This window comes from Caloenas nicobarica, chromosome Z, assembly GCF_036013445.1.
Source record: "Caloenas nicobarica isolate bCalNic1 chromosome Z, bCalNic1.hap1, whole genome shotgun sequence".
In the NCBI taxonomy this organism is placed as follows: domain Eukaryota; kingdom Metazoa; phylum Chordata; class Aves; order Columbiformes; family Columbidae; genus Caloenas; species Caloenas nicobarica.
Window position 1 is genome coordinate 57,871,647 of NC_088284.1, and position 24,564 is coordinate 57,896,210.

Here is a 24,564-nt window from a genome sequence, read left to right on the forward strand (position 1 = left end):
CGGCCGGGGCCGAGCTCGCTCCGCGTCGGGGCTGGGACGGGCCGCCCACCCGGGGTGCCCAGGGGCCCTCCCCGCCCCTCCCCTGCCCTCCCGTGGCCGCGCTCTCCTCCCTGCGCCCCGCCGGGGTGCTGAGGGGCCGCGCTCAGCCCCGCCGCCGCCGCCGCAGCCCCGGGCTCGGCGCGGCCGCGCCCCCGCGCTCCCGGCCTCCGCGCCCGCCCGCCCCGCCGCCGCCAGCCCCGGCTCCCCCGGCGCGGAAGATGCTGCGGCTCTGCCTCCTCGCCGCGCACGGTAAGCGGTGGCGGGGAACGCGCCGCGACGCCCCCCGCCAGCCGGGGGCGCGGGGTGGGCGCTGCTCCGGGGTTGGCGGCGGCTCCCAGCCCGCGGCACCCGGGCCAGCCGTGCAGTGACCGGGGCTCGCTTCTTCCTTGCAGCTCTGCGGCTCGCCGGGGCCGCCTTGATCTCCCCCGGGTCGTGCGCCTTCGAGGACAGCGCCTGCGGATACCAGTGGGACTACGCGCATCTGCCCTGGGCACTGCACGGGGAAGGTAAGAGCGTTGCTGTGTACAGCGCATCTCCGGGCGTGCAGCCCATCTCCGGGCGTGCAGCCCATCTCCGGGCGTGCAGCTCCCTGGGGCACACAGCCCACCGCCCGGCACCGCTGCTGCCCCACGGGCGCTGCCCGCCGCCGGCCGGGCGCTGCCGCTGCCCGGGAGCGCGGTGGCGGCGCGCAGCGCTCCGCGGGTGGCATCCCTGGGTGCCGCTGCCACCCGGCGGGAACGCGCTGCCGAACCTTCCCGGGGAAGCGGCGGCCGCCTGAGTCCTCCCGTGTGCAGTCTCGGTCTTTGCGTGTCAGTCCCTTGACAAGTGATCGGCAGGCGCTGCGGGGAGCCGTCCGGGGCCCCCAGGCGCAGGTCTCTCCGCAGGTTTCTGCAGGATGCCTCAGGAGCCGCCTTCCTACTGCTTTCACTTTCTGTTGGGATTTTAGCAAATCTGCTGTAGTTAATTTATCTTCCTCCCAGAAAAAACGCATCTGTCAAATTCCTATTAAGCTGCATCATTTTTTTTTTCTAAGTATATTTTGGGTTCTATTCTAGAAGTTAATGCATTTTCAGGGCAGGATACAGCCTTTGTGAACAGTATCTTTACAACACGTTCAGTTAAGATTTTTCTCCAGTGTATGATACCTACAGTTCAATGGGAAAAAGATAGGCATTAGTCTTTCAGTTAGTTGTATTAGACTTCACTGACTGCCACTGAAAGAGACAACAAAATCCTGTCACTGTACAGAGTTTCCATGCAAGTGTAACTCTTCCTTGTTAAGTTTCCAGTGTAGACTCCCATTTTTGACAGAATCAGTATGAACAAACCAAAGACTAAACAAAAATAAATACAACATGGTTATAACTGAGTAATAAAATAATTTAGTTTTGGTTATGTTTTGGCCACAATGTCATTCATTAACTGAAAGTTGTGTTCACACAGTGAAAGAGGCTATGTGTTTTCAAAGTTTTTAAGGTCCAAAACAGGTGCCAAGAATAATGAAGAGATGAGTACAGATACAAAGAGATAGACACTATTTATTACCCCTCATCAGTGCTCTGTTCAAAACTGGCTGGTCCGGTTTTGTCATTCCATTTGTTACTCAATTGATAATGAAGCTTTTTGATTTTTTTCTGATTTGTACCCAGTTCTTACATATGCAAAGTAAATCATCTTTAATTGCTAATTTTTAGATTAATCGTTAGTGTTTGAGAATGTACAAAGAGTGTTAACTTAGAAAAGGCTGTGAGGATGTCCTGGTTAAAATAATTGCCTTTTTTAAAAAAAATTTAAACATACATAGATTTTTTTGATATACTAGTGGAAATTTAGTAGCCATCTCTGCTTTCCCAGATATGCCTCTTAACATCATGCCCCCTTAAGCCACCTGTCTTGGAAGCAGCATTTCCTCCTTGTGATTAATGGGGAGCAACGTGGTAGTGGTACTGATGCAGCTCCAAGAGACTGTGAGGTCCTAGGAGTAATACCTGCAGAAATGGATGTGTGTTGTGTTGTGCACATCCTTGCTACAGTGCTTCAAGAAACAGAGAAACTTTTATCAGAGATTTGGGTCAGCAGCAGACTACGTTGGTTTTTTTTTTTGGCCCACGGAATACTATTTTGCTTGTAGTAGTTTGATTTTTCTATGTGACTATAAGCGTACCAGTGGCTACACGGCCTCCGTCATTGTAGGTCTTGTTTTTTGGAGATATGTAACTGAACTGTTAAACCCTGGGAGGATATGTGGTGTACCAGCTCTCTTAATAGGCATAGTTCTGTCAGCATTTCCATCATAAGGCTTTTTTCTGCAGTCTGTAATTTAATCATAGTAAGTCGTTCCATGCAAACATTTGGCACACAACATATTAGCCTCTTCAGAAATACATTCGTGGAATCATAACTAAATCTAGTTGAACATAGTTCATCCAAATCTATGTAGCAGGTGTGCAAAACCAGTCTTCCTTAGATGCTCTTTTCTATCTAGTAAAACCATGTTCCTTTTGGCAGCACTGGGCCCTGGTATTTGCAGGTCAGTGTACGTCCATGTGGTAATTTGCTGGGACAACAGAGAAAGTTAAGGGCGGGACTGGCAGCTTAGTTTTGAATTGTTCCACTTCTCCTTGCATTGCTTCAAAATTGTTTTCTTTTTTCAAAATATTATTTGTAATACGGAGCTATATACAGCAGTCATCTTACAGGGATTATCTGACTTGCAGTACAAGTTCTTTCATCTTATAAATCTCTCAATAGTGAGGTCTTGTGCCAAACTGTCAAGATGATGTAAATATAACTAAAGTCCTGCCCAGAAATTTCCACTCCATACTTGAAAGTTTTCTGCCCAGTTGCCAAGGAAGCCAATCTCTTCTGAAGAGCCAGGCACAGAAAGGAAGTGTGAGGCTAAATTTTGCTTTTGTTTACAGCTATGCATTCCCACTTAAACCAGTAGATTTCTAAGGTTCAGCTGCTTTTTAAGATGTTCCTGGCTTCTCTTGAGTATTCTGGTAGTTCTGGGATAAAAGATTTTTTTCTGTGTTTAATTTTATCACTTTTATAATTGAAAATATTTTGATTTTTTTTAATCGAAGTTTTGATACCTGTAATTGACTGGCATTTTAGGGCACATTTTAGTCGTGTGTAAAAGGAAAATCAAAATAGTCAATGCTACGACAAGTAGCTGTTTCACTCTTTAATACTTTACTCTAGACTGGCAAATCTGGCCTTAATGAAGTGGGTGTTTGTGGGATACCAGCCACACAATAAACAACTCAGGCATTTTACCATAATATCTGTCACGTGGACCTTGGCTCCCATAAACTTCTGCTTCACTGAAACCATCCGTAAGGCTCAAGCTCTCTCACATTGCTCTGAATTCAGCAATAAGACCTTCAAGTATAAACATCGAAGTGCTCTTTTTAACTGTTAGCTTTTTGAGTCAGTCATCTGGTAACTTGGTGTTTGCATTTTAGAATTGTAATGATTTTTAGCAGACAATTAATATGCAAAGGAAAATGTACAATATAGAAACAGCCAAGGATATAAACTTCTTGCGAGCTTACCCATGGCTGAGAAGCACGCCCAGCTGAGGTCATGGCCCAGGCTGGGTAAACATAGCATCATGCTTGAGGCAGCATGTTTCCTGATGTGCCAGTTCTGTTTTCAGTGTCAGCTGGGAAATCCCGTGCAAACGTGATGTGCTCCATGAAGTGGGTGATGGTTGGATACCAGCTACACAAGAAACACAGTAATGTTGTTGCTCAGGAAAAGGGCATCATCACATAATCCTGGTTCTGAAATCCGATGAGCAACAGATGAATTTGTGTGGGATCAATGGACCAATGATAAGCTCTGCAAGCGTTAAGTGATTTGCTAGTACACATAAGCCAAGGTGTCAATGGTCAGTTTTAACTTCAGAAGTGTAGGCATGGTCCCATAAATATTCCTGTATTCTTGATGCCTCCAAACGGATAATTTATTTTTAAAAATCCAGATATGGAATATAAGACAAAGGTCAAAGTCCTTGGACTCAACTAATAGATGAGAAATTTAGAAAGCAGATCTATATTCATCACTGCTGTGGTATAAACATTTAGAGATAGCTGAGGAGCTGGAATACCATGTTGCTTACCACTAACACCTACAAGTATATTTAGCATAAATTCATGTCCAGTTATGTCGCGGCATAAAGTTTTGCAGGTACATAGTGGCAGGTTTCCACAGGTATTTACTTCTGTGTCAGCAGTATTTGCTGCAAGGGAAAGACCTTGCTCATTTTAATACATGCTGTCCAACTTTGTGTGATAAGAATTAATCGAATAATCTTGAGATTCTGTTTAACCAGAGGACCCACATGCTCTGTAAGTTTAATGATCTTCTTCGCCAAGCAGAAGATTACTTTCTTTACACTTTAAAACAAAGGAAAATGCTGTATGTAGTAGGCAGTAATCCTGAGTAGAGTAATGAAGCCACGTAGACCCCCTTGAAGCAGGAGTAGGAAACACAGCCTTGTGTCAATTGAGGCTGTTCTGCAGAGTTGGATTTTGCCCTTTTTTGCTTTCCTCACAGCCCTGTCCAGCACAGAACAAGCCGTAACCTGACTGTAAGAACATCCTGCTCCTAGGATTATTACAGATAAGTTTCATTAGACATAATAGTTGTGGCACATCTTTTCTGTGACTCCGGACAATGTTTACATTTTTGCCAAGAATAGTTGTACAGCATTTTGTATGCCTGTGTCTGTGGGTATGTTTGCTTCTCCCTTCATTTTAACAGAGACCATTTTAATAGAGCTAGAAATAATGTGCATTTGTCTGTCAGCTCAAATTTGCACTAATGAAGTTTGCTGTGCTACATCTGTTTGCCCGGATTTAAGCATTAGATAAGAAATTTCTCTATTACCATTGCAAAGTATAGGGAAGATAGGTTGTTTATATGAGCAGTGTGTTCCAGAAAGTAAGTTATCATTGTTAGATGTGCCCGCACACTGGCAATTGCACTTGTCTTGGAGCTATTTTAGTAGTGGTGGCAACTGGTTTTGTACAGTTGTCTCCTTATCACATTTGCTCTTCTGTGGAGTGTTGTCAAACAACTTTCCATGTCTATCTTCTATAATGAACTATATGGCACTGAACTGCTAAAGCTATAACTGGTAGTTGATATAGCCATATGCATCTGGCTCTCACATCATTATTGGCAGCTTTAAATACAAATTTTGTGTGTGTTGCTTTCCTTCTCAAATTCTGGAAGTGTGTATTACTTGTAATCTCATGTCTCCAAGGTTATGTTTTAATAGCGTACATTTCAAAGTTTTTTAATGATGTTTTCTCTTTCTGCAGCATTCCAAAGGGCACTTACCCTTAAAAAGAAATAGATTTCATTCAGAAGAGTGATGTAATAAATAATGATGTATTTTAAAATAGGCTGATTTTGTTCTCCTTAAAACATCCCTACTTTTTGCTGCATTAGTCCAAGACTGTTTCTGTGACACACTCAAAATGGGCATCCATCAGGTAACAGTTTATGGTAAGCAGGTAAGCAAGCAACATCACTGACAACAGCGTCAGGAAACTGAAGTTTGTCTTCTGGGACATACTTATCGCATAGCTACACTTCAAAATGGTTTTAAGATGGAAAATTATTCCAAGAGGCAGGACAGCCATCCCAGGGCATCAGATAAGTCAGGCATGAGAGCAGCAGCATAAGGAATCTCAAATCTAAACATGGCCTGCATACCATTTAAATGGCTTGTATTTACAGCTGTGCCATATGACTTATAACTGACCCCTTTTGACCGAAGCTCTCTCATCTTGAATGCCACATCATTTGGTTGTAATATGCAGAGTAATGAAACAAGTAATCACTGGTGATTGCAGATTTTGTTGCACAGCAAATGCAGTTCATCATGTGTGTTGTGCCCAGTTGTGCCCAGTTGTGCCCAGTTACAAACCTATTGGCAGATAGACTGGCACATCTGTAGTCTCAGTTTTCTTTCCATCTATCTACAGTACTTTCCTGTACATAGGAAAGTAAGCAATTTGAAAATGTAAAAAAAGTGTAACATTGCTGGCTTTGTACGATCCTAAGATGAGACAAGTGGTCTCACATGTTTGTGCTTGTGTAATTGGGAGCAAAGTAGAGGGTAATTCAGGGAGACTTGCACCAGCTTGTACCTAGCTGCAGCAGAACCAGGCTGGCACACCGCAGTGCTTGCTTGCTGGCAAGGTTTTCAGCTGGTAAGTCCACCCTGCCATGGGAGCTTACTGGTTTGGCTCTCCCAAACCTGTAGGCTGGGCATCTCTGCACCGAATGCCATTTGACAGAGCAGAGAAGCCGTTAGAACCGGCACACAGTCTGTTTTGCCTTGACCTGATAATTAAAATGGTTGCCTTGCTGCCCAAAATAATTGCATTTGGAGTGTCAACTGTCCTTCCAAGTCACTCCCAAGGGGAAAAAAAAGGCAGATGCTCACATACTGTAGTGCACTTAGACTCTTGTGGTGTTCTTATTTCTCCTTCACCTTTGGTGTGATTTCACCTGTGCACTCCACTTTGACTATTCAGCCACTGCTCTTGTGTTAGGAACTCATTTCTTCGTGCTATTTTCTTGTTCAGTCTGTCAACAGCAGCTTAGTAGTACCATGTGTGAGTAGTATTCAGCTTTGCTCCAGCCTTTCCCTTTTCTTGCTGATACCATCAGGAAATCTGACATTCTGCTTGCACAGGTATAACTTCTGTCCTAGGTGTCTTGGCAGTAGCATTTGTACTTAACTATGGCCAAATTACGTTATTAGCATACTTTTTTGCTCATCTTCAGAGGCAGGTCTTGTGCAAAAAGAGATGTCCGAGAGCACTTTACGTTCACGGAGGTCTTCATCAGCAGCTGCCTGTGCATGACACTTTTGATAAGTCTTGGCTTTCCATTTACAGTGGGAGAACAAATGAATCCTAAGTTGTTATTGGTGAGTCACTGTGTGAGAGATGAGTTTCAAAGCATTCCACAGGATAGTACGGTTCTCAGAAGTGTTATTTTCACATACAGCTGTTAGTGCTTCAGTGGCTAGAGAGTCAACAAGCTATTTTAGTGCAGTTTACACTGAGCTGTGGAGGCTGGCCACAAGAGAAGGAAAATGGCTGTTATAAAATTCACGGTTACTGCATATACCTTCACGTCCTGACAACAGACTGGACTTTGTTTTGCATAAAAAATGAAAATAGACAATTTACCACTAGAATTTGGAAAAAAAAAAATTAAAATGTAGAAGGGCAAAAGAGTGGGAGTGTTGATGGAGGCCAAATCACCTCCGTCAAACAAATAACTTGCATGTAACTCCAGAATAAAACTGATTCCCTCTAGGTAACAGGGTTCGTTACTCGTTAGTAGGGTGCAGCAACTTGTATGGTTCTCTACAACTGATACGGCACTGTACACCACATTTAGTAAAAATTATATTGCAGCTTCACATTTCAAAATGCTGTATGTTTACATGAAAAAACTAGCTGTGCACCTGTGTAGCAGCCACTGACTATGAGCCTTCAGCTCACCTGGACGTACCCTGCACTAGCTTTAATTTGCAGTGCAACTGTGAAATGTTGGTTGCACAGCCTACCCAGAGAGACTATGGTCACACCACTGCAGCTTGCACATGTGGGCAAGGTGGCTGCACCCAGAGTTTGCTTGATGGCTGCAGCGATCTGGGCACATCTCAGTCCTGTGCTGGAAGGTGAGGTGAGGCTTCCCCCCTGAAATCACAGCTGCTGTGGCTGGCTCTGGCGGAGATGGATACGGCCCAGGACTGGGAAATCAGTCTGGCTTTGTGAGGTTGTTTTCTCCATTAATAGGAAGTTAAATACTACGTTTTCAGCTTCTGCTATAAACAGAATGGATACTGACCTTGCAAATATATATTGTTGAAGTTTGCTAAAATACAAGTACAAACATACAAAATCACTTGCTGAAAACAGCTAGAAATGTTTCCAGTTTTATGAAAAAATGAAATACTTAAATGAATCAAGCTGAAGCTTCTTTGTAGGAATTTCAGGGTGCATGCATGGTGTAAGCTGTTATATCAGTAATACTGCTGATGGGCAGTATAAACTACTTTGTGGTATTGCACTTATTATACTACATGTGTAATCATCTTGAAAATGAAGAGGAGAGCTAATAATTTGCCAGTTGATTTTTTTTGGAGGGAAGGGAAGGTATTGTCAGCACAGAGAATTTTCAGTTTAAATTTTGGTCAAGATCTAATCTGGGTCAAGATCTGTAGTGAGGAAAATTAAGCTAGCACTTGTGCTTAAGTGTGACCACAGACATTTTAGGAGCATTTCTACTGGTGAAAATGACTGATTCATCCTGCATATGGTACAGGCTGTTCAGAGTTGTAATAGAATCAGCCTGAAAATGCCCTAATAGTCTTATTATATGGGATGCTATCAAGTGGAAATCTTTGAAAGCTTATTGAATAAAAAAGCCAAAACTAGTTACAACTAGTTGTTTTGTCTTCCTTTTTTTTTTTTTTTCATCCCTAGACACCCTGTGTAAGAGCAGTACAGGCAAGGCCATAATTAGTTGACTGACTAAACTTATCAAACTGGCTCAAACCTTCTACTGTTACATCTGAAGAAAAAATGCTTAAAAAAACAGAGAGAGATTGATCCTGGTGGTCCCTTCCAATCTGGTATTCTATGATTCTATGATATTTTCATTTAGTATTTCAGTTTTTACTGTCTTAATATTACTTTGTAGCAGTACTGCTATAGAAGGCTAGATAGATAAAAGGCCCGCATAGTCACCCCTGTAACTTCATACAATGCTTTGATTACTCAGAAGCCTTTATATCAGTTAAACATATTTCATTACTCCCATTTAAAAAAGTAAGCATCTTTTGCCCTGTCCTTCCTTGTGGTTCTAGGCAGCCAAAGATTCAAGTCTGATTATTTTAGTCTGTCTTCATACAATAATCAAGCCAAAGATTCCTGCAATTTTACCTAACATCATGCCCACCACTTTAAAAATGCTCTTTGATTAACAGACTCTTTCTTGTACACTATATATCTGTTCCTCCAACACATTTTCTTTTGGCAAACATGGCCCATGATCAGATCAGTATATCAGACAACTCTAATAGTCTGAGTAATTGCGCTGGTTTACTTTGAATGTTGTTTTAAATAGATGTTTTCTCTGATAAAGTATGAGCTACATGTTACTAACACTTTGCTCAGTTCTGAAAACCTTGCATGTCCTAGTATGAAAATATCCATGAATCACAGTAATTAGATTTCCATTTGAAACATCAGCCAAAGTCTTCTGGGAAACAGTCTTCATAGTGTTCAATTAGTGAACAATTAAAGTACTTAAAGAAGCTATGTTGTGACTTGGTGAGTTTTTTCAAATTTGCTGGGCCATAAACTGTATTTCACATTAAAATGCAGGAAGAGCTACAGAAATGGAAGGGCAGATTATGTTGTTGTACACAAAACCATAGTGAGATGCAGAGGTATGGGGTTTGGGTTTTTTTTTTGGTGTCACATCATGACAATCAATCAATACTGTAAGACTGTTGCCTTATCTAGCACTCACAGTTGAACAAAGATTGAGGGAGGCTTCTGTGTGACAGAAGCTATTGCATTCAGCTTTGGAGGCATTTGTGGCAAAAAGTCATGGCTGAAGGGTTAGGAAGGCAGATAATCCTACCAGCTTTGTGAAGATTTCCTTGTTTTCTGATAATGTCATTAAAGATCGTGTTTTAATGCACTGTATCTAAGAACAAAGTTTAGATAAACTAATGAACACTTTTGTCCAATAATGCTCTAAGTGCTCCACAGAGTGCCTTCTACTTGCAGTAGAAATCCTCAGCTGATGTATAGATGAGTAAAGTATACTGTCCAATGTCACTCCCTAATTCATTGTTAGATCTTGTAATGAAAATGTATCCCCTTTCATAGGCCTGTTTTACATTTGCTGAGCCACGTTTCCTCCAGCCTGGAACATGGTTTTTTGCTTTTCAGTGACTATCATGGACATGGTTTGAGAAGCCTCTTGAAGAAGGCTGATGTCAGCAGGTAGGGTGAGTACCTGTCTGGAACAGGGAACTGTGAAATACAGAAAGAAAGCAAACATCACTCTAATGGCTGTCTCTTCACTCCAGGGTTAGATGAAGACATTGTGCCTGGCTATGAGAATCCAGGCTTGCCTCATACGCATACTGGTAGTTGGAAGGCAAAGTCACTTCTGAGTTAAAGTCTTCTTGGGTACTGCAAGACTTGTGAGCACTGGAGGGTCCTTTGGGAGCACATTCCATGTTGTTTATGCTGTGGCAAACTGAAGTGCTCCGATTGTTTTCCATTATGTTGCAGAAGAGTCATCAGTTCTTCTGGGCATAGGTTGAGACTGGCAGGGTGGAAGGGAGCCATAAGTCCAGGGGCTATAATGAGGGCACACAGATTCTTCATTGCATGGGTTAGGGAGAGGATGTGTCTGAGAAACAGTGTGGAAAGTCTGAGTGGGCAACAGGTACTTTTTTATGTCCATGTGGCTATTGGGCCATACCACTAATTTCCCTGGAGTCAGTAGTCCTGCCCTCAGGTAAAAGTGCCTGTCAGAGTTAAAACTCATGAGTTCTGCCTTAATATTTCTTCCTTCTATTTTTGCAGAGTGATGATAATTTGGTTTGTGGGTATTTGCTTTGGAAATCAATAGCGCTGACTTCCCTGGGGAGGTATAGATAACACTCACTTCTCTGACTTTTCCCTGACTCTTTATTTCTTGTTTCACAAGTTGGCAGGTCTTGGATGGCACAGCTTTGTTGCAATGACTGGGTATAATAGCACCTCAGCCAGAAGATTTTGGATAGCATCTGGATTTTTTGAATTGCCTCTGATATGCTTTCTGTATTCAGAAATCTCTTGGCTTGCTTAAGTTTATATACATACTGGGGAGCAAATACATAAATACAGTGTTGGGTGTTAAGGACTTCATCTAGAAAATCTAAATGGAGGAAAATACAATAGGAAACTCTATTTTATTTTCCTTCAAAGAAAGAGGCATGTTGCCTCTCATAAAGGAAATTGGAACTAATGAGCTTAACCAATGTGTTCTGCATTTAAAAATCCTTCTGAGGCAACAGTTATTATTATTATTATTATTATTATTATTATTATTATTATTATTATTATTATTATTATTATTATTGGTTGTATTACTATTGATATTTGCAATACTATATTCTTTGAGATATAGTTACTCTGGGAAGGCAACTGATGTTGCTGATGGGGAAGGCAACATGAGTTGCAGCCGAGGTGTGGGTGATATGAAAATCGAGCTGTTCTGTGGCATGGCTGCTTTCTCACTGCTTGTGTGCTGCAGGTGGACAGTAGAAGTGCCCAAAGGCATACTTAAAAACTGTTTTCAAAGAGGGTAAAATTAATTTATCTATCTCTTTTGCCTCTTTGGTCTATAAAGGCACCTTAGCTGAGATCAGTTTAGAAATATGAAATCAAGGGTTCTCTTGCTGGAGAACTAACTAAAAACTAGCTGCTGTAGCATTGTAAGCAACGAGAAGCTGAAGAACAAGGAAAGAGGGCTTCCAGTCTTAATTAGAAACTTTTTTCCAATACTTTTAGCACCTATTTACATTTCATGTACTTGGAAGTTCTGTTTGGTATTTTTTTGCTTGTTTGACTTTCTGTGCCTGTAATATCGCCATAAAAAACACCTGATGGAATGTGGACTGGATGAGCAGAGGTGAGGTGAGGATTGAAAACTGACTGAGTGGTTGAGCCCAGCCCAGAGGGTGGTGATCACTGGAACAAAGTCTTGTTGGAGGTCAGTCACTAACCGTGTATCCCAGAGGTCAATATGGGGTCCAATCCTGTTCAACATCCTCATTAATCATCTGGATAATGGGGCAGAGTGTACCCTCAGCAAGTTTGATGGTGACACAAAGTTGAGAGGAGTGACTGATCCATGGGAAGATCATGCTGGCCTCCAGAGAGACCTCAACAGGCTGGAGAAATGGGCTGATAGGAACCTCATGAAGTTCAACAAGGAGAAGTGCAAAGTCCTGCACCTGGAGAGGAACAACCCTGTACAATAACGTATGCTGGGGGCTGCCTAGTTAGAAAGCAGCTTGGCAGGAAAGTATCTGGAGGTCCTGGTTGACACCAAGCTGACCATGAGTCAGCGATGTGCCCTTGCAGCAAAGGCAGCTAATGGTGTCCTGGGCTGCATTAGGAAGAGGTTGCCAGCAGGTCGAGAGACGTGATGCTTACACTCTGTTCAGCTCTGGTGAAACCCTGCCTGGAGTTCTGTGTCTGATTCTGGCAACCCCAGTACAAGAGAGAGATGGGCGTACTGGAGAGAGCCCAATGAAGTGTCATGAAGATGATGAAAAGACTGGAGTATCTCTCCTGTAAGGTGAGTCCGCAGGAGCTGAGGCTGTTCAGTCTGGAGAAGAGAAGGCTCAGAGGGGATCTTATATAGATAAAAATAAATACGTGAAGGGAAGGTGCAAAGAGGACAGAGCCAGACTCTTTTCAGTGGTGCCTAGTGACAGGACCAGAGGCAATGGGCACAAACTGAAACACGGGAGGTTCCATCTGAACAACAGGAAAACACCTTTTCACTGTGAGGGTACTGTGAAGTGGTGGAGTCTCTGTCCTTGGAGATATTCAAAAGCCATCTGGACATGGTCCTGGGCAACTGGCTCTAGGTGGCCCTGGTTGAGCAGAGAGGTTGGACCAGATGACCTCCAGACTGTCCAACCTCAACTGTTCTCTGATTCTGTGGTATCTTCACATTTTTTACTGAAAGCTAAGAAAAGCCATACTGCAGTGATCTTTTGGAGAGATCTCCACCACAATGAAAAACATGAGAATTTCTGGTGCTTTGTAAGGTAAGAATTAAACAGAATAGTCACATGTATGTGTACATATCTGGGTCTATTTATGTGTTGTGTATATATGAAATCTCTGCACCTCATCCAAGAGAAGAAATTAGAGTTTGTTATAGGTCTCCTGTTAAATGAAAGATCTCTTAATTGTTTTTAACAATGTATGGAGAATTTGTTCCTTGCTGGTATTTTTGAGGCTTGATTGTCATGTAGCTAAGGTTTTCTAAAGATTATGGCTGCAAGATTTCACAGGAAACAGGTAAGCTAAGACATAGCGCACTCTAATGAATTTTGAGAAAGGTCTGTTCTTCATAATTTCCTACTTCTTTAGTAATTTGCATTTGAAGTCTTCTGACTTCTTGTCTTTGGAGTATGCCATTTTACACATGATTGTTATCCCGAGGAAGCTTTAGCAAAATAGTTCCACTCCACCTAATCACTCTTGGCAGATCATTCTGCAAATGAACCTCCTTGACTGAACGTACTGTCTCACAGCTCTTTAGCCAAAGTGAGCTGAGTTCATTCAAGGCCTTAAGACAGAGCTGACAGTAATTGGCATAATTGTTTAGTGGAGTCAGCAGGGAGGCAGAGGAATTAATGGATATGGACTCCGAGTTGTTCTGAGCTCATCAGAACAGTTTCAGGCAAGTGATGAAACAGACATAGATGTCTGCGCTGTCTGCCTTGTGTCTGGGAAATAGAAGCCTTAATTCTCCCAAGCCATGTATCCCCAAGCTGATCTGCTGTTCTTTATCAGTATTTATTACTATTGTCTGCTCTTAGCAAATTCCTTCTTCTCTTCTTCTGCCATATGCCAGGTGCCTTATGTACAGAGAAGTATATTCCCTGCCTTAAATATGTGCACACTTGTGGCAAGCAGTCACGAAAATTTACAAGCTCTAAGTAGGGGCTGGAACCAGAAGACCAGAGATCTGGAGATACATTTCCATGTGTCAAGCCATGCTTTACGATCTTCCTGAGACCTTTTTCATCCCAGGAGAATTATATCTGAGTACCCAGATGCCAGGTGACAGCCAGTTTTGTCCTGTATGATGGACATTAGAGCCCTTCTTAAGAGTGCAGTGGAAAATTTACTCAATACAGGCAGCTTTTAGTACTCCTCAGGCTTTGAGCCATAGCTTAAGCAGCAGTATACTCCCATAGCTGTGAAAAAATTTGGAGCCTTCTCAGTAATCAGAAGATCAATGGTTGTGGTTTTCGTAAGTGTAAGCTGATTTGTAAATGTTTAAATTCCTAAGTTCCCATAAGGGGAAGTAAAGGCTGCCTTGAGTGCTGGAGTACATACACATACATAAACGAAAACTGCAAGTACAAGCATTCTGGTAGCTGGATTTTTAAAGTGTACCCAATATAGCTACAATAAATATGTTGGGGAAAACTGGATTAACTTGATTTTTTTTTGCTTAGAGATACGCCTTGGAGACATGGTAACGTCCAGGGCACAAACAATGATAAAATCTGTCAGTGTACAGAATAAGTCTTTTTACAAGTCTGTCAGTGAATGGTTTGCTTAGCACCTCCAGTTGCATATTCAGCTTCACAGCAAATCACTTGTTAACATCTTCACATGTATCCTTGAAAACTTACATGTAGCTGTATGAATGTTTCATTTTAAGCTGTTGTTTATAGCCTTTCAAGTAGGATGTCTTGTAACTTTTAAAATAGGCATACTTATAGCTAGACAATGCTAATCTAAGATGTTGATTTGTGTAAGATTAGTTGGAGTTTAGTAACAAGCAGGAGAAATTCAAACACAGGAATCTTTTCTAGTTCTTATATAGTTGTTATTTTGCATTTTAATTCTTGCAAGGCCTTTTACAGAGGGATTTTTTCCTGGCCAAGAATATTCTTGGGTGCTTAAGTGGAAACATGAGAGGATTTATACCAATACCAGATTGTTCTCTAAATATAGCCACTTCCAGTGCTTATTTTAAACTAAGTGTCAAACTGGAGAGTTATTAAGGCAGTAACTGTAGTTTGTTTGAAAAAGAAGAGAGAACTTTGCACAGTGAAGTTGTCATATATGGAAATAAGATGAGTGGTATGTACAGTTTAGACCACCACATGTAGGTAAAAAGCAAAGAGCTGTAATCAGTGTTTTTATATGAAAAAGCACTCATGAATGTGGAGTAGACATCACAGTTGGTGGGTGTTGAAGCCAAAAATAGGGTTATGTGATCAATCACCCCTTACTAGCAGAGGACTCCAATAATCTTTTCTTGTGCTGGGTCAGCTAGATCTTTTTATGTTAGCCTTTCAAGTGTTGCTTAGCTTTCGTGCTGTTTATTTTTGATAGACCATTTTGTGGTTTCTGTTAGTTATGCATCTAGAAGGGAATTTGACTGCTCTGCCTTTTGTCAGCCTGCAAGTTAGTCCACTGTTCTTAAAAGAAATAACATAGCTGCTTACTGCAAGATTGCTTGTGGCACCCACATTTCGGCTTAGGTATCTCTGTTGGCTACTCAAGACAGAAAGTGAGAGAAAAAAGGAGCTTCAGCTTAAGCCCAGAGCAGTAGAAGTTTCAATATAAGTCCATGTTTTGAAAATATTCAAATGATTCTCTGAAAAGAGAAAAAAACAAAACAAAACAAAAAACCAAACAAAAAACCTTAACCTTTGAAACTTGTTGGAAAGTGGAATTGTTGCTTGCTGTACATCTGCTCTGGCCTCTCTTGAGGCCTTTTCTAATGTGATGATTGTACCATCCTAGTTTTTGTAGCATTTATTGTATTGTACTGCAGGAAACTCCCTGAGAGGGAAGGGTGGCAGTCTGAAGGGTCCTCATAGTAATGCAACACTCAAGTCTGATGGAATAAGGCAGCCTGTAAGATCTTTTGGAGAGAGATGTTTGCAGGCTGTACCTGCACAATGGATCTGTACATTTTACTGGTGATCCTGCTGATGCACTGCTGAGGAGGTTGCAAGATGTGCATTAGAGATCTGCTGTAAGATATCCGTTAGTGCTCCTGCGGTCACTATTACCTACTGAGCCACCTGAAGGCTACAGAACAGCCCTGCAAGGTCATGGTTGAGAGTCTAAAGTGATAAAGATTATCTCAAGTCATGAAGGCATTACATAGTTAGACCACATCTGTTGAGACAGGGATGCTGAAGGAGTCTCGGGCAAATAGGAATTGATATGCACCATGGAATTTTTTATACTTAACCTGGAGTCATGATTCTGCTTTTCAACCTCTTCAGCTCTTCCAATGTTTTATGGAGGTGAATTGCCAAAAAACACAAAGCTTAAAATTTTCCCAGAAAGCTGAGAGAATCCTACAAAATATTAAATGCTGAGTCCTCTATTCCAACTGCTTCTGCTGCCCATCATCTCTAGCTGATAATAACAGCCTCCTGTCAGCAATGTGTTTGCAAGCACTCATAATCAAAGAGCAATAAGCTATAAGAAAGGATGGACCTGCTCTGTGACAACTTCAGTAAACATCAGCAACAAGCATGAGATGGGATATTTCTCTCCAGACTGTTATTCTGGAGGTGAGTACATTAGCTTATTCCCTGGTCAGATTCAAATCAAATTGATGACATAGCTATTACTCCAAATAATTGACTTTGCCATTAGCTTCAGCGATGTCTTTTTTTTTAACTAACATTAAATTAGTTGATTTTGAAATGTCAGCTACAATGAAGTACACTATACTAATTGCTTTATTCTCCTATCGCACCAACTTATTCCACAATTGCATTCATATTTAATATCACACAATCATAGAATGGTTTGGGGTGGAAGGGACCTTCAAAGATCATCTAGTCTAAGCCCCCTGCCATGGGCAGGGACATCTTTCACCAGATTAGGTTGCTGAAAGCCCCATCCAGTCTGACCTTGAACACTTCCAGGTTTGGGGCATCCACAACTTTTCTGTTCCAGTGTCTCACCACCGTTGTCGTACAAAGTCCAACCTAAATCTCCTTTCTTTCAGTTTAGAACCATTGCCCCTTGTCCTTTCACTACAGGCCCTGGTAAAAAGTCTGTCTCCATCTTTCTTATAAGCCCCCTTCAAGCACTGAAAGGTCGCAATAAGGTCTCCCTGGAGCCTTCTCTCCTCCAGGCTGAACAAGCCCAACTCTCTCAGCCTGTCCTCACAGCAGAGCTGTTCCAGCCCTCTGATCATTTCTGTGGCCTCCTCTGGACTCTCTCCAACAGGTCCATGTCTTTCCTGTACTGAGGGCTCCAGAGATGGACACAGGACTCCAGGTGTGGTCTCACCAGAACAGAGCAGAGGGGCAGAATCACCTCGCTCAACCTGCTGGCCACGCTCCTTTTGATGCAGCCCAAGATATGATTGGCCTTCTGGGCTGCAAGCGCACGTTGCTGGCTTACATCTGAGCTTTGATCCACCAGTAGCCGCAAGTCCTTCTCCTCAGGGCTTCTCTCAATCTCTTCATCCACCAGCGTGTATTGATGTTGGGGATTGCCCTGACCCAGGTGGAGGACCTTGCACTTTGTCTTGTTGAACTTCATGAGGTTCACACAGGCCTACTCCTCAAGCCTGTCAAGGTCTTTGTGGATGGCATCCCTTCCTTCAAGCAAATCAATGGCACCACTCAGCTTGGTGTCAGCTGCAGGCTTGCTGAGGGTGCACTCAGTCCCACTGCCTATGTCATTGATGAGGATACTAAACAATATTGATGTCAATTTGGACCCTTGAGGTATATCACTCATTACTGTTTTCCATTTGGACATTAAGCTTTCCAGTTTTTGGACATGGCAATCCAGACAATTCTACATCCATCAACTAGCCCATCTATCAAATCCATATGTCTCTGTGTCAAAGATTGTTCTCAATATCTGAGAATTTTCTGAGTTTAACAAATTGCTGCTAGTTTTGAATATCATAAGTAGTATTAGACTCATCTTGACCAGGCTTCAAATTTTATTGAGCCTCATTTCTATATTCAGCTGTCCTATCATGTTTCTTTCATAGCCGGAACAGAAATATACTACAACAGGTCTGTCTGAGGAGTACAGTTTGGTTGCAGTGGAATTTGTTTTCTATTTGTTTACATACTTCATTATTAGGGTGATGTCTGTTTGCATGATCTGTTGCCCAGGTTGCCATATGTTGTCATTATATGGCAACACTTGTACACAATAAGACTGTATACAAATTAGAATAGCAAAGTTTCAGCTCTTCTGGAGCAGGAAGTGTACTTCTCCTTTTCGATTAATTTTTACTAAAAGGCCACCCTAAGGCTGAATTCTAGCACCTAACTCTGAGCTGTTGTGGAAGGGCATTCAAAAAGCCACGGTGTAATTTTATTTGAAGATTCAGGCCATAATGCTGCAATGGAAATCATCTTCATCATTGCTGCTTCAGAAGAAATAAGTGGTAATGTTAACCAGACATTGTGAAAGTGTGCCCAGTTTGGTTTATCCCACATGTGTTTTGATATAACCAGGAACTCTGTCAAGAAGGGTGAACATCTTTAAAAAGTGGCCCACAGTTGCTATTCAATAAGAATGACTCACTAAACTATTTCATTGTCCCATCAAATGTCTATGTATTCTTTCTCCCTGAAAAGAAAGGATATACATTTCAGAGGGAAAACGTGCCCAGAAGGAAATTCTGAAATTAGGGGTTTTGGATGTCCCAGAGATTCAGCAAACAAGTCCGGAAGGTAATGAGCCCAACAGCAGAGGCTGCATTTGTGCAGCATGCAGGCCTCTGCCACAGAGTTATCCCTCATCATCTGGCAGGCAGCCACAGCTTTTGCTTAGTATAAGAGGTAATTTATTTTGTGCTTATAGTTTCTATACAGTGGTCCATTGGGAATTCCTCAGACCATGATTAAACAAACTTTTCAGTTGATCTTATTTTTCTTTGCACTTTGATGCAAAATTTAAGCCCCCGTATAATACTGAATTACTTATGGAGGAGGGTACAAAGAAGTAACTACAGGTGTGTTCTCTCAGCTAAGCCAAAGATGAGCTACTCAGATCTGTTTTCAGTAAGGCTCTGTGGGTTTAATTTTCTCCTGACTGGGCTCCACGTGTCACAGAGATGTAGAGGAGGAAAGCAAGTTTAAAATTAATTGTATGCTTCCCGTGCTGGAATCAGTCTGTGTTCTCCTGAAACAGCTTGGGTCACGGGTCTGAGAGCAGCTGGGAAGCAGAGCCGTTTTCCTCCCCAGAGAGTTGCAAGGACAACCACGGGCATGTCCTGAGGTCCATTTCCTGACTGTTAATACTCCTGTATTTTGCCTGAAGAGTCGAAAGCATCACAAAGAAAGAATTGCTTTATTTGCGACATGTAAAAGATATTGCAGACCTTGATTTCTTTTTAAAAGCAGATTTTTAAAAAGCCAGCATGGAAAAAAAAAGTACTGTGGAAAAGAAAATAAGATAGAGCAGTTTCAAAAGCAAGGAAATAGATGTGTAAATGAATATCGCTGCTTGATTGTTTTCTTTGTGTTGCATGGTGTATCCCTTGCTCTCTAAAACATTGTGTGCTTTTTTGCTTCTTAAGAATTTACAGGAAATTTAGTTACCTATTTGCATTATGTATTGTATTGATTCCCCATCCCCCATTAGCTTTTTTCTTTTTAAAATGAAAACAACAACAAAAAAATACAAATAGCAAAGTTCTGGTTTGTAATGACCTAGTGAAATTACATTTTCCTGAATTCCGAATGTGAAGATTTTAGGCCTTAGATGGTTGTTGTATACTCGATTGGCTTGGATCAGCTTCTTGGTAGTGTTAGAGACCAGACTTTTGAAGACTGGTGTGTGAGACCTTGTGCTTTCCTCCCTCGGAGCACTGTGGTTACAGGAATATTGGCTCAGTACTTTGGGTTATTTCAGTATCACACATTAAAATGTTGTCTCTTTGTTGTTTCGCCCCCCTCCTGAGTTCCCAACAGTCATAAATATTTCCCTTGTTTTCCAAGATAAAACTTGGCAAGCAGCTGGTCTTGTGGCCCAGCTTACTCTCGGCATTTAAGGTGTGGAGGAGAAGCAGCAGCTCTGGGAGTTTCGCCGTCTCTGTGCAGTGGAAATGGGTCTGTCTCCTGCTCCACGGTAAAGGCAGAGCCTGGGGACCGTGTCAGAAAGTTGCACTGATAAAGGTTTCTTGGCAAACGTCTTTTGTGTTTGAGTTGCAGAACGGCTGTCAATGCTATTTGAGTTTATAGCTTGGAGCAGAGGCTGGAAAAGACAATCCTACACCCTCTCTTCTAAGAGACCTCAAAAAGGTGGCGCATGTGTGAAATTTGAACCGAAAATAAAGGTTGTCTAGTCGCTTGTTAACATTTAATAAGGAGTTAATTGCCTCTGTAATCCCAGAGACGTCCATTGATACTTCCTTGGCAAGTACAACTGCCAGTTTCTTCAGTAAAAAACGAGCTTTCTCTGCAGGCAGCACAAGTTTCTGACTCTGCAGGGTAACAGGCAAAATTGGTGGGAGCAGCTGCCGGCACAATTTGAGACTTGAAAATCTGTTTCCTGACAGCAGAAGGCAAAGGGCAGGTCCTTGCCGGTGGCCAGCCGGGCTTGCTGGGGTCCGGCCAGAGCTGCCGAGCATGGGGAGCAGCGTATGGGAGCGCTCGCAGGCACCCGGAGACAGCTTCTGGCTCCAATTTCCCCCAAAACACTGCGTGTTCACAGAAAATACTTTTCCAGCAGAGAATTCACTGTTCCTGGGGAAACCATAAACATACAGAAAATGTATTGGGACCAGTGCTGAACCTGTTTGTTGCCACTGTATGAACTTTGGTAACACCTTCAAGCATTCCAGCATTTGCCTTGTCTCACGTAACTTCCAAACTATACTTTATGGCAAAAACAACACTAAGGCTTTCTCAGAAAAACTGGACTAAGGACTGTTTTTAGAAAGACCACACAAAGCTTGGCAGATAGAGCAAAGTTATTTCTGCAGGGTTTATCTTCTGCATAGCTTATTTTTATTTAGAAAATGTACAAGGCACATGCTGTTCGGTCGGCCTCATCTGTTGATAGATTGGATACCACAACCAGCTCAGGCTGAAAAACAGCAGCAGGGGCTCAGAGGGCTTGGGGTGGAGCATCTCAGTGTGCTTGGTTTACACTTAATTCTTCCCTGAGTGTCCATCTGTGAGCACTGTTGGGTACTAACAGCCAGCTGGGAGGATGCAGGTTCAGAGCTACTGTGGTCTTTTGAAGTCCTTTAATTACATTCTGAGGAATAAATGGGGGGGGCACATTTGCAAGGGAGCTGCTCCCTGTGGGCAGTGTTAAGTGACCAGTGAGATTTGGCAGGCCAAGTGCACCAAAGGAGGTTAATCTAAATATTTATGGATTTACCTGAACTTCATTAACATCTGTGTGATAACCCTAGAATATTTAGGATGCGAAGTAAGTAGAATGAGGCGCAATAGCCTTAATAATCTGTTAGGGGGGGAAAAAATCTAATGAGGGCCCATGAACTCTAATACTTTGGAAAGATTTGACAAACTTTTACTTACTTTGGCGGTGAAGTGGGAGTCAGTGAGGATATCCCGAAGGAAACAGTGTCATGAACTGGCAGGGTCAGATGGATAGATTTTTTCCAATGACCGGTTTATATCTCAAGTGCTATTTCTGTCTTGATAAATGTGTCTTATAGCGCAACTGAGGTATGCTAAATGTCCTTGCAAGCAAATGCCTGAGGATAATACTGGATATTCACTGGAATTACGTTGCAGTAACAGCTAAAATTCACCAAAAGTTTCAGTAGCTTTTCCCTTCCAAAGTTAACTAGAAAAAAATGGAAACATTTGGAGCCTGCGTTAAGAATAAAGTCTGAGCATCTGCGATGACAAGTGTCCCTGGGCAGCTGGGGAGCGTGTGAAGGGACTGCCTGAAGGAATTTGTTTGTTGACCATTGCCTAGTAAGGGGAAGCAGAGAGACCACCACAATGTGATGGACATGTGAAGAATGGACAGGCCAGACAGATGGCAGAGCCCTGTGCATATTCTGGGTGACATCTGATGGCCTGAGATGAATTCAGATGTGTAATGTGGTTCACTGACTTGGACTCAGTCCAGAAGAAGGATTTGACTGTCTGTTTTAATTAAAACACAAAGCCAAGGGAAACTAAAATGTATCAAAACTCTCTTGATTATGTTCAGCAATCAGATAACCTTGTGGAAAGCAAAATACTAGTTCCTGAATCTCCTAAATGCCTGAACATTTATAACATTCATTTGTATCCATTTCTTCCTGTTCTCTTATACTGGAGTTTGCACTAGGAGGTATCTTTTGCTTTTGATACCAAGTGATGCTTATAAACATAATTCTGGGTAGTCCAAATGTCTTGCTGGGAGCTGAAGCTCCCCAACTGAATCTCCTTGCAGTGGTACTAGAGATTGCAGCTACTGAGGCAGAGAGGAGGGAGCCATCGGGCATCAGCCCCTCCCCACAGAGGCCCACAGCATCCTGTAAAATACTTCAGGATCTTCTGAATTTTGAGACCAGCAGTAAATTTATCAATGTGCAATTTTCTATAATCCGTGTAGAAACTGGAAAGTTTCTGCACGTTTCTGGAAAAAAAAGAAAAAAAAATCAGAGCAAGCTTTCATTCTTGCCTTTTAATTTGTAGCATTTCATATTTTTAAAATCATCCACTCAACAAAAAGGGATAGAGAGCAATAATTGAAGAAGAAAAAACAAAGCTCAGAGTAGCCTTGGTAGCTTGAATTCCAGTCTTTGTGGGCTGTTGAATTAATTTCTTGTTTAATTTTGCCAGTTTTAACAGTTTCTGCTTAAGGGTACTCAGCCAGAAGTCATAATTGATGTTTGTTGAAAGGAGCTCCCTTGCAGGAGTAAGGTTATGACCCTGTGCTCAGCTTCTGATGAATGTACTCTACCATGCAGCATGGATATGTATAATTTGAAGTGTACTTTCTGCTTCAGAGGTTGAGGCAGAAAGCTGAATGCATTATACTTAAATGAAAAATCCTTTGGCAAACATCTCTGGATATCGGGTATTTGATGCCTAATGAAGTGGTGGTACAACAGGTTATACTTAAAGCTCAAATGGCAAATGTAGATTTCAGGATTAAATTTGCAACTGCTTTCCATTCCACTAAAATGTGCATAAGATGTTTTAGAGGTTACAATTATCTAACCTGGGACTATTTTGATAAGCCCTTGAAAAGCCCCTGTCTCCTGTTTTGTGGATTTTGGCTCAGTATGTCTGTACATGCTGTTGCTACCAGCTGCTTGCCAGGCAGGAATGACGTACAGGACTGCAAGCCTTAAGGCATCCCTGGTAAACTGAAGGTGCCGATGTTGATCTTTGAAGTGGCTAACTGCTGGATGCAGTTTTGCAGAGCTCCAGGAAATATTAACCATGGTCCTGGTGGTTGTGATGTTCAACATCAGCAGATGTGTTCCTTGGCTTCAGGTTTTGTGGTTGCAGACACTGAATCTTCACCATTGCATGTTCCTGGTCCAGGATGAAGCTTGCTGGGGCAAAAGATGAGTCACTGTGTCTGCTTTCTCTCTTGGAGTGGATTACTCGAGAGTGGCCATTGAGTAAACATAGCAGCAGCTACGGGGCTGCCACAGCAGCTGCCGGTGACAAGTTATGAGACAGCGACCTTCAAAAGCTTTTGGAAACGGATGGTGTGGCTAGGCTGATTTCCTCTGGTGACCTTCTACCAGGTTACTGCTAGTACCCGTCAGGATCTGGTTAGCGCATCTGTAAGCACTTTCTGTAGCCAGGTATTTCAGGACGCGGATATAAGTATGTACGTCATCTGGCAGCAGTTCTGTGTGTATTTTGTGACGTGAGATCACTGATCAGCCCACAGCGAGCCTGCCAGTCATCCTAACAATCCTGGTATAAAAAAAAGAGTCTAAAGTCACCAAGCTTACAAAAAGCAGGAAACTGAACTCACGGGAGTTCCAACTTCTGAAGCCAGTGAAACCAATACAAATATATATTTCAGTCCACGTAGGAGTGAAAGCCCAGGTGAGCATCAGAGTAAATGTAATTTATATAGGCCGAGCACATTTAGAACTTTCCATGGAGGGACAAGGCTTGTGGGCAAAGAGTACAGTTTATTAGTTGATCTGATGTAGCTGGGAGAGACAAACATTGAGGCAGATGAGCTGGTTTTCAGGGTGATGCAGTAGGCCAAGTGATTTGGCAGATGCAGAGACAGCAGATCCATGCAGTAAAAAAGTTTCGCTTTTATAATCATTCACTGAGTGCATCCCTGTGGTTTGCAGATGCACTCCAGAAGGCTGCCAGTTGCAGGTTTTTTCCTTCCCCAAGGGCAGTGTTCAGGTCTGGCCCAGGACCCCCCTGCACGCTGTGACCCCGCTCCCTTGTGCACCTAAGCCAAGTCATGCTGGGTGGACTTTTGCTCCTGCTCACCCCTGGGCCCCGGCTCCAAGGCACCTTGTCCTCTCCCGCCTGGGGCCACTACTTGCTGTGACCAGGGTTTTCCCATTTCCCTGGCTGAGTGCAGGCTTGCTTCAGAGTTTTGCTTAGATGGTGAGCGCCACCAGCTTTTAGTTTAACCCATTTGGAGCATACCAAAGAAGTTTCTTGACAAGTCTTTGCTTTCGAAGTACAAAAGCATGATCTTTCAGATTAACGGAAATCCTGACATGCGGCAAATCAGGGTTGGTGTA

The 24,564-nt window shown here is 42.5% G+C and overlaps 1 protein-coding gene across 1 annotated transcript in view; it reads left to right on the top strand.

Moving 5' to 3' along the window:
- Window positions 1-232: 232 nt before the first annotated feature.
- Window positions 233-24,564, top strand: part of MAMDC2 (MAM domain containing 2) — a 63,749-nt gene continuing 39,417 nt past the window's right edge. The window contains exons 1-2 of the mRNA XM_065656577.1: window positions 233-288; window positions 432-545. Of these exons, the coding sequence (XP_065512649.1) occupies window positions 258-288; window positions 432-545 (145 nt within the window). The 5' untranslated portion in view covers window positions 233-257. The remainder of the gene's footprint in view (window positions 289-431; window positions 546-24,564) is intronic.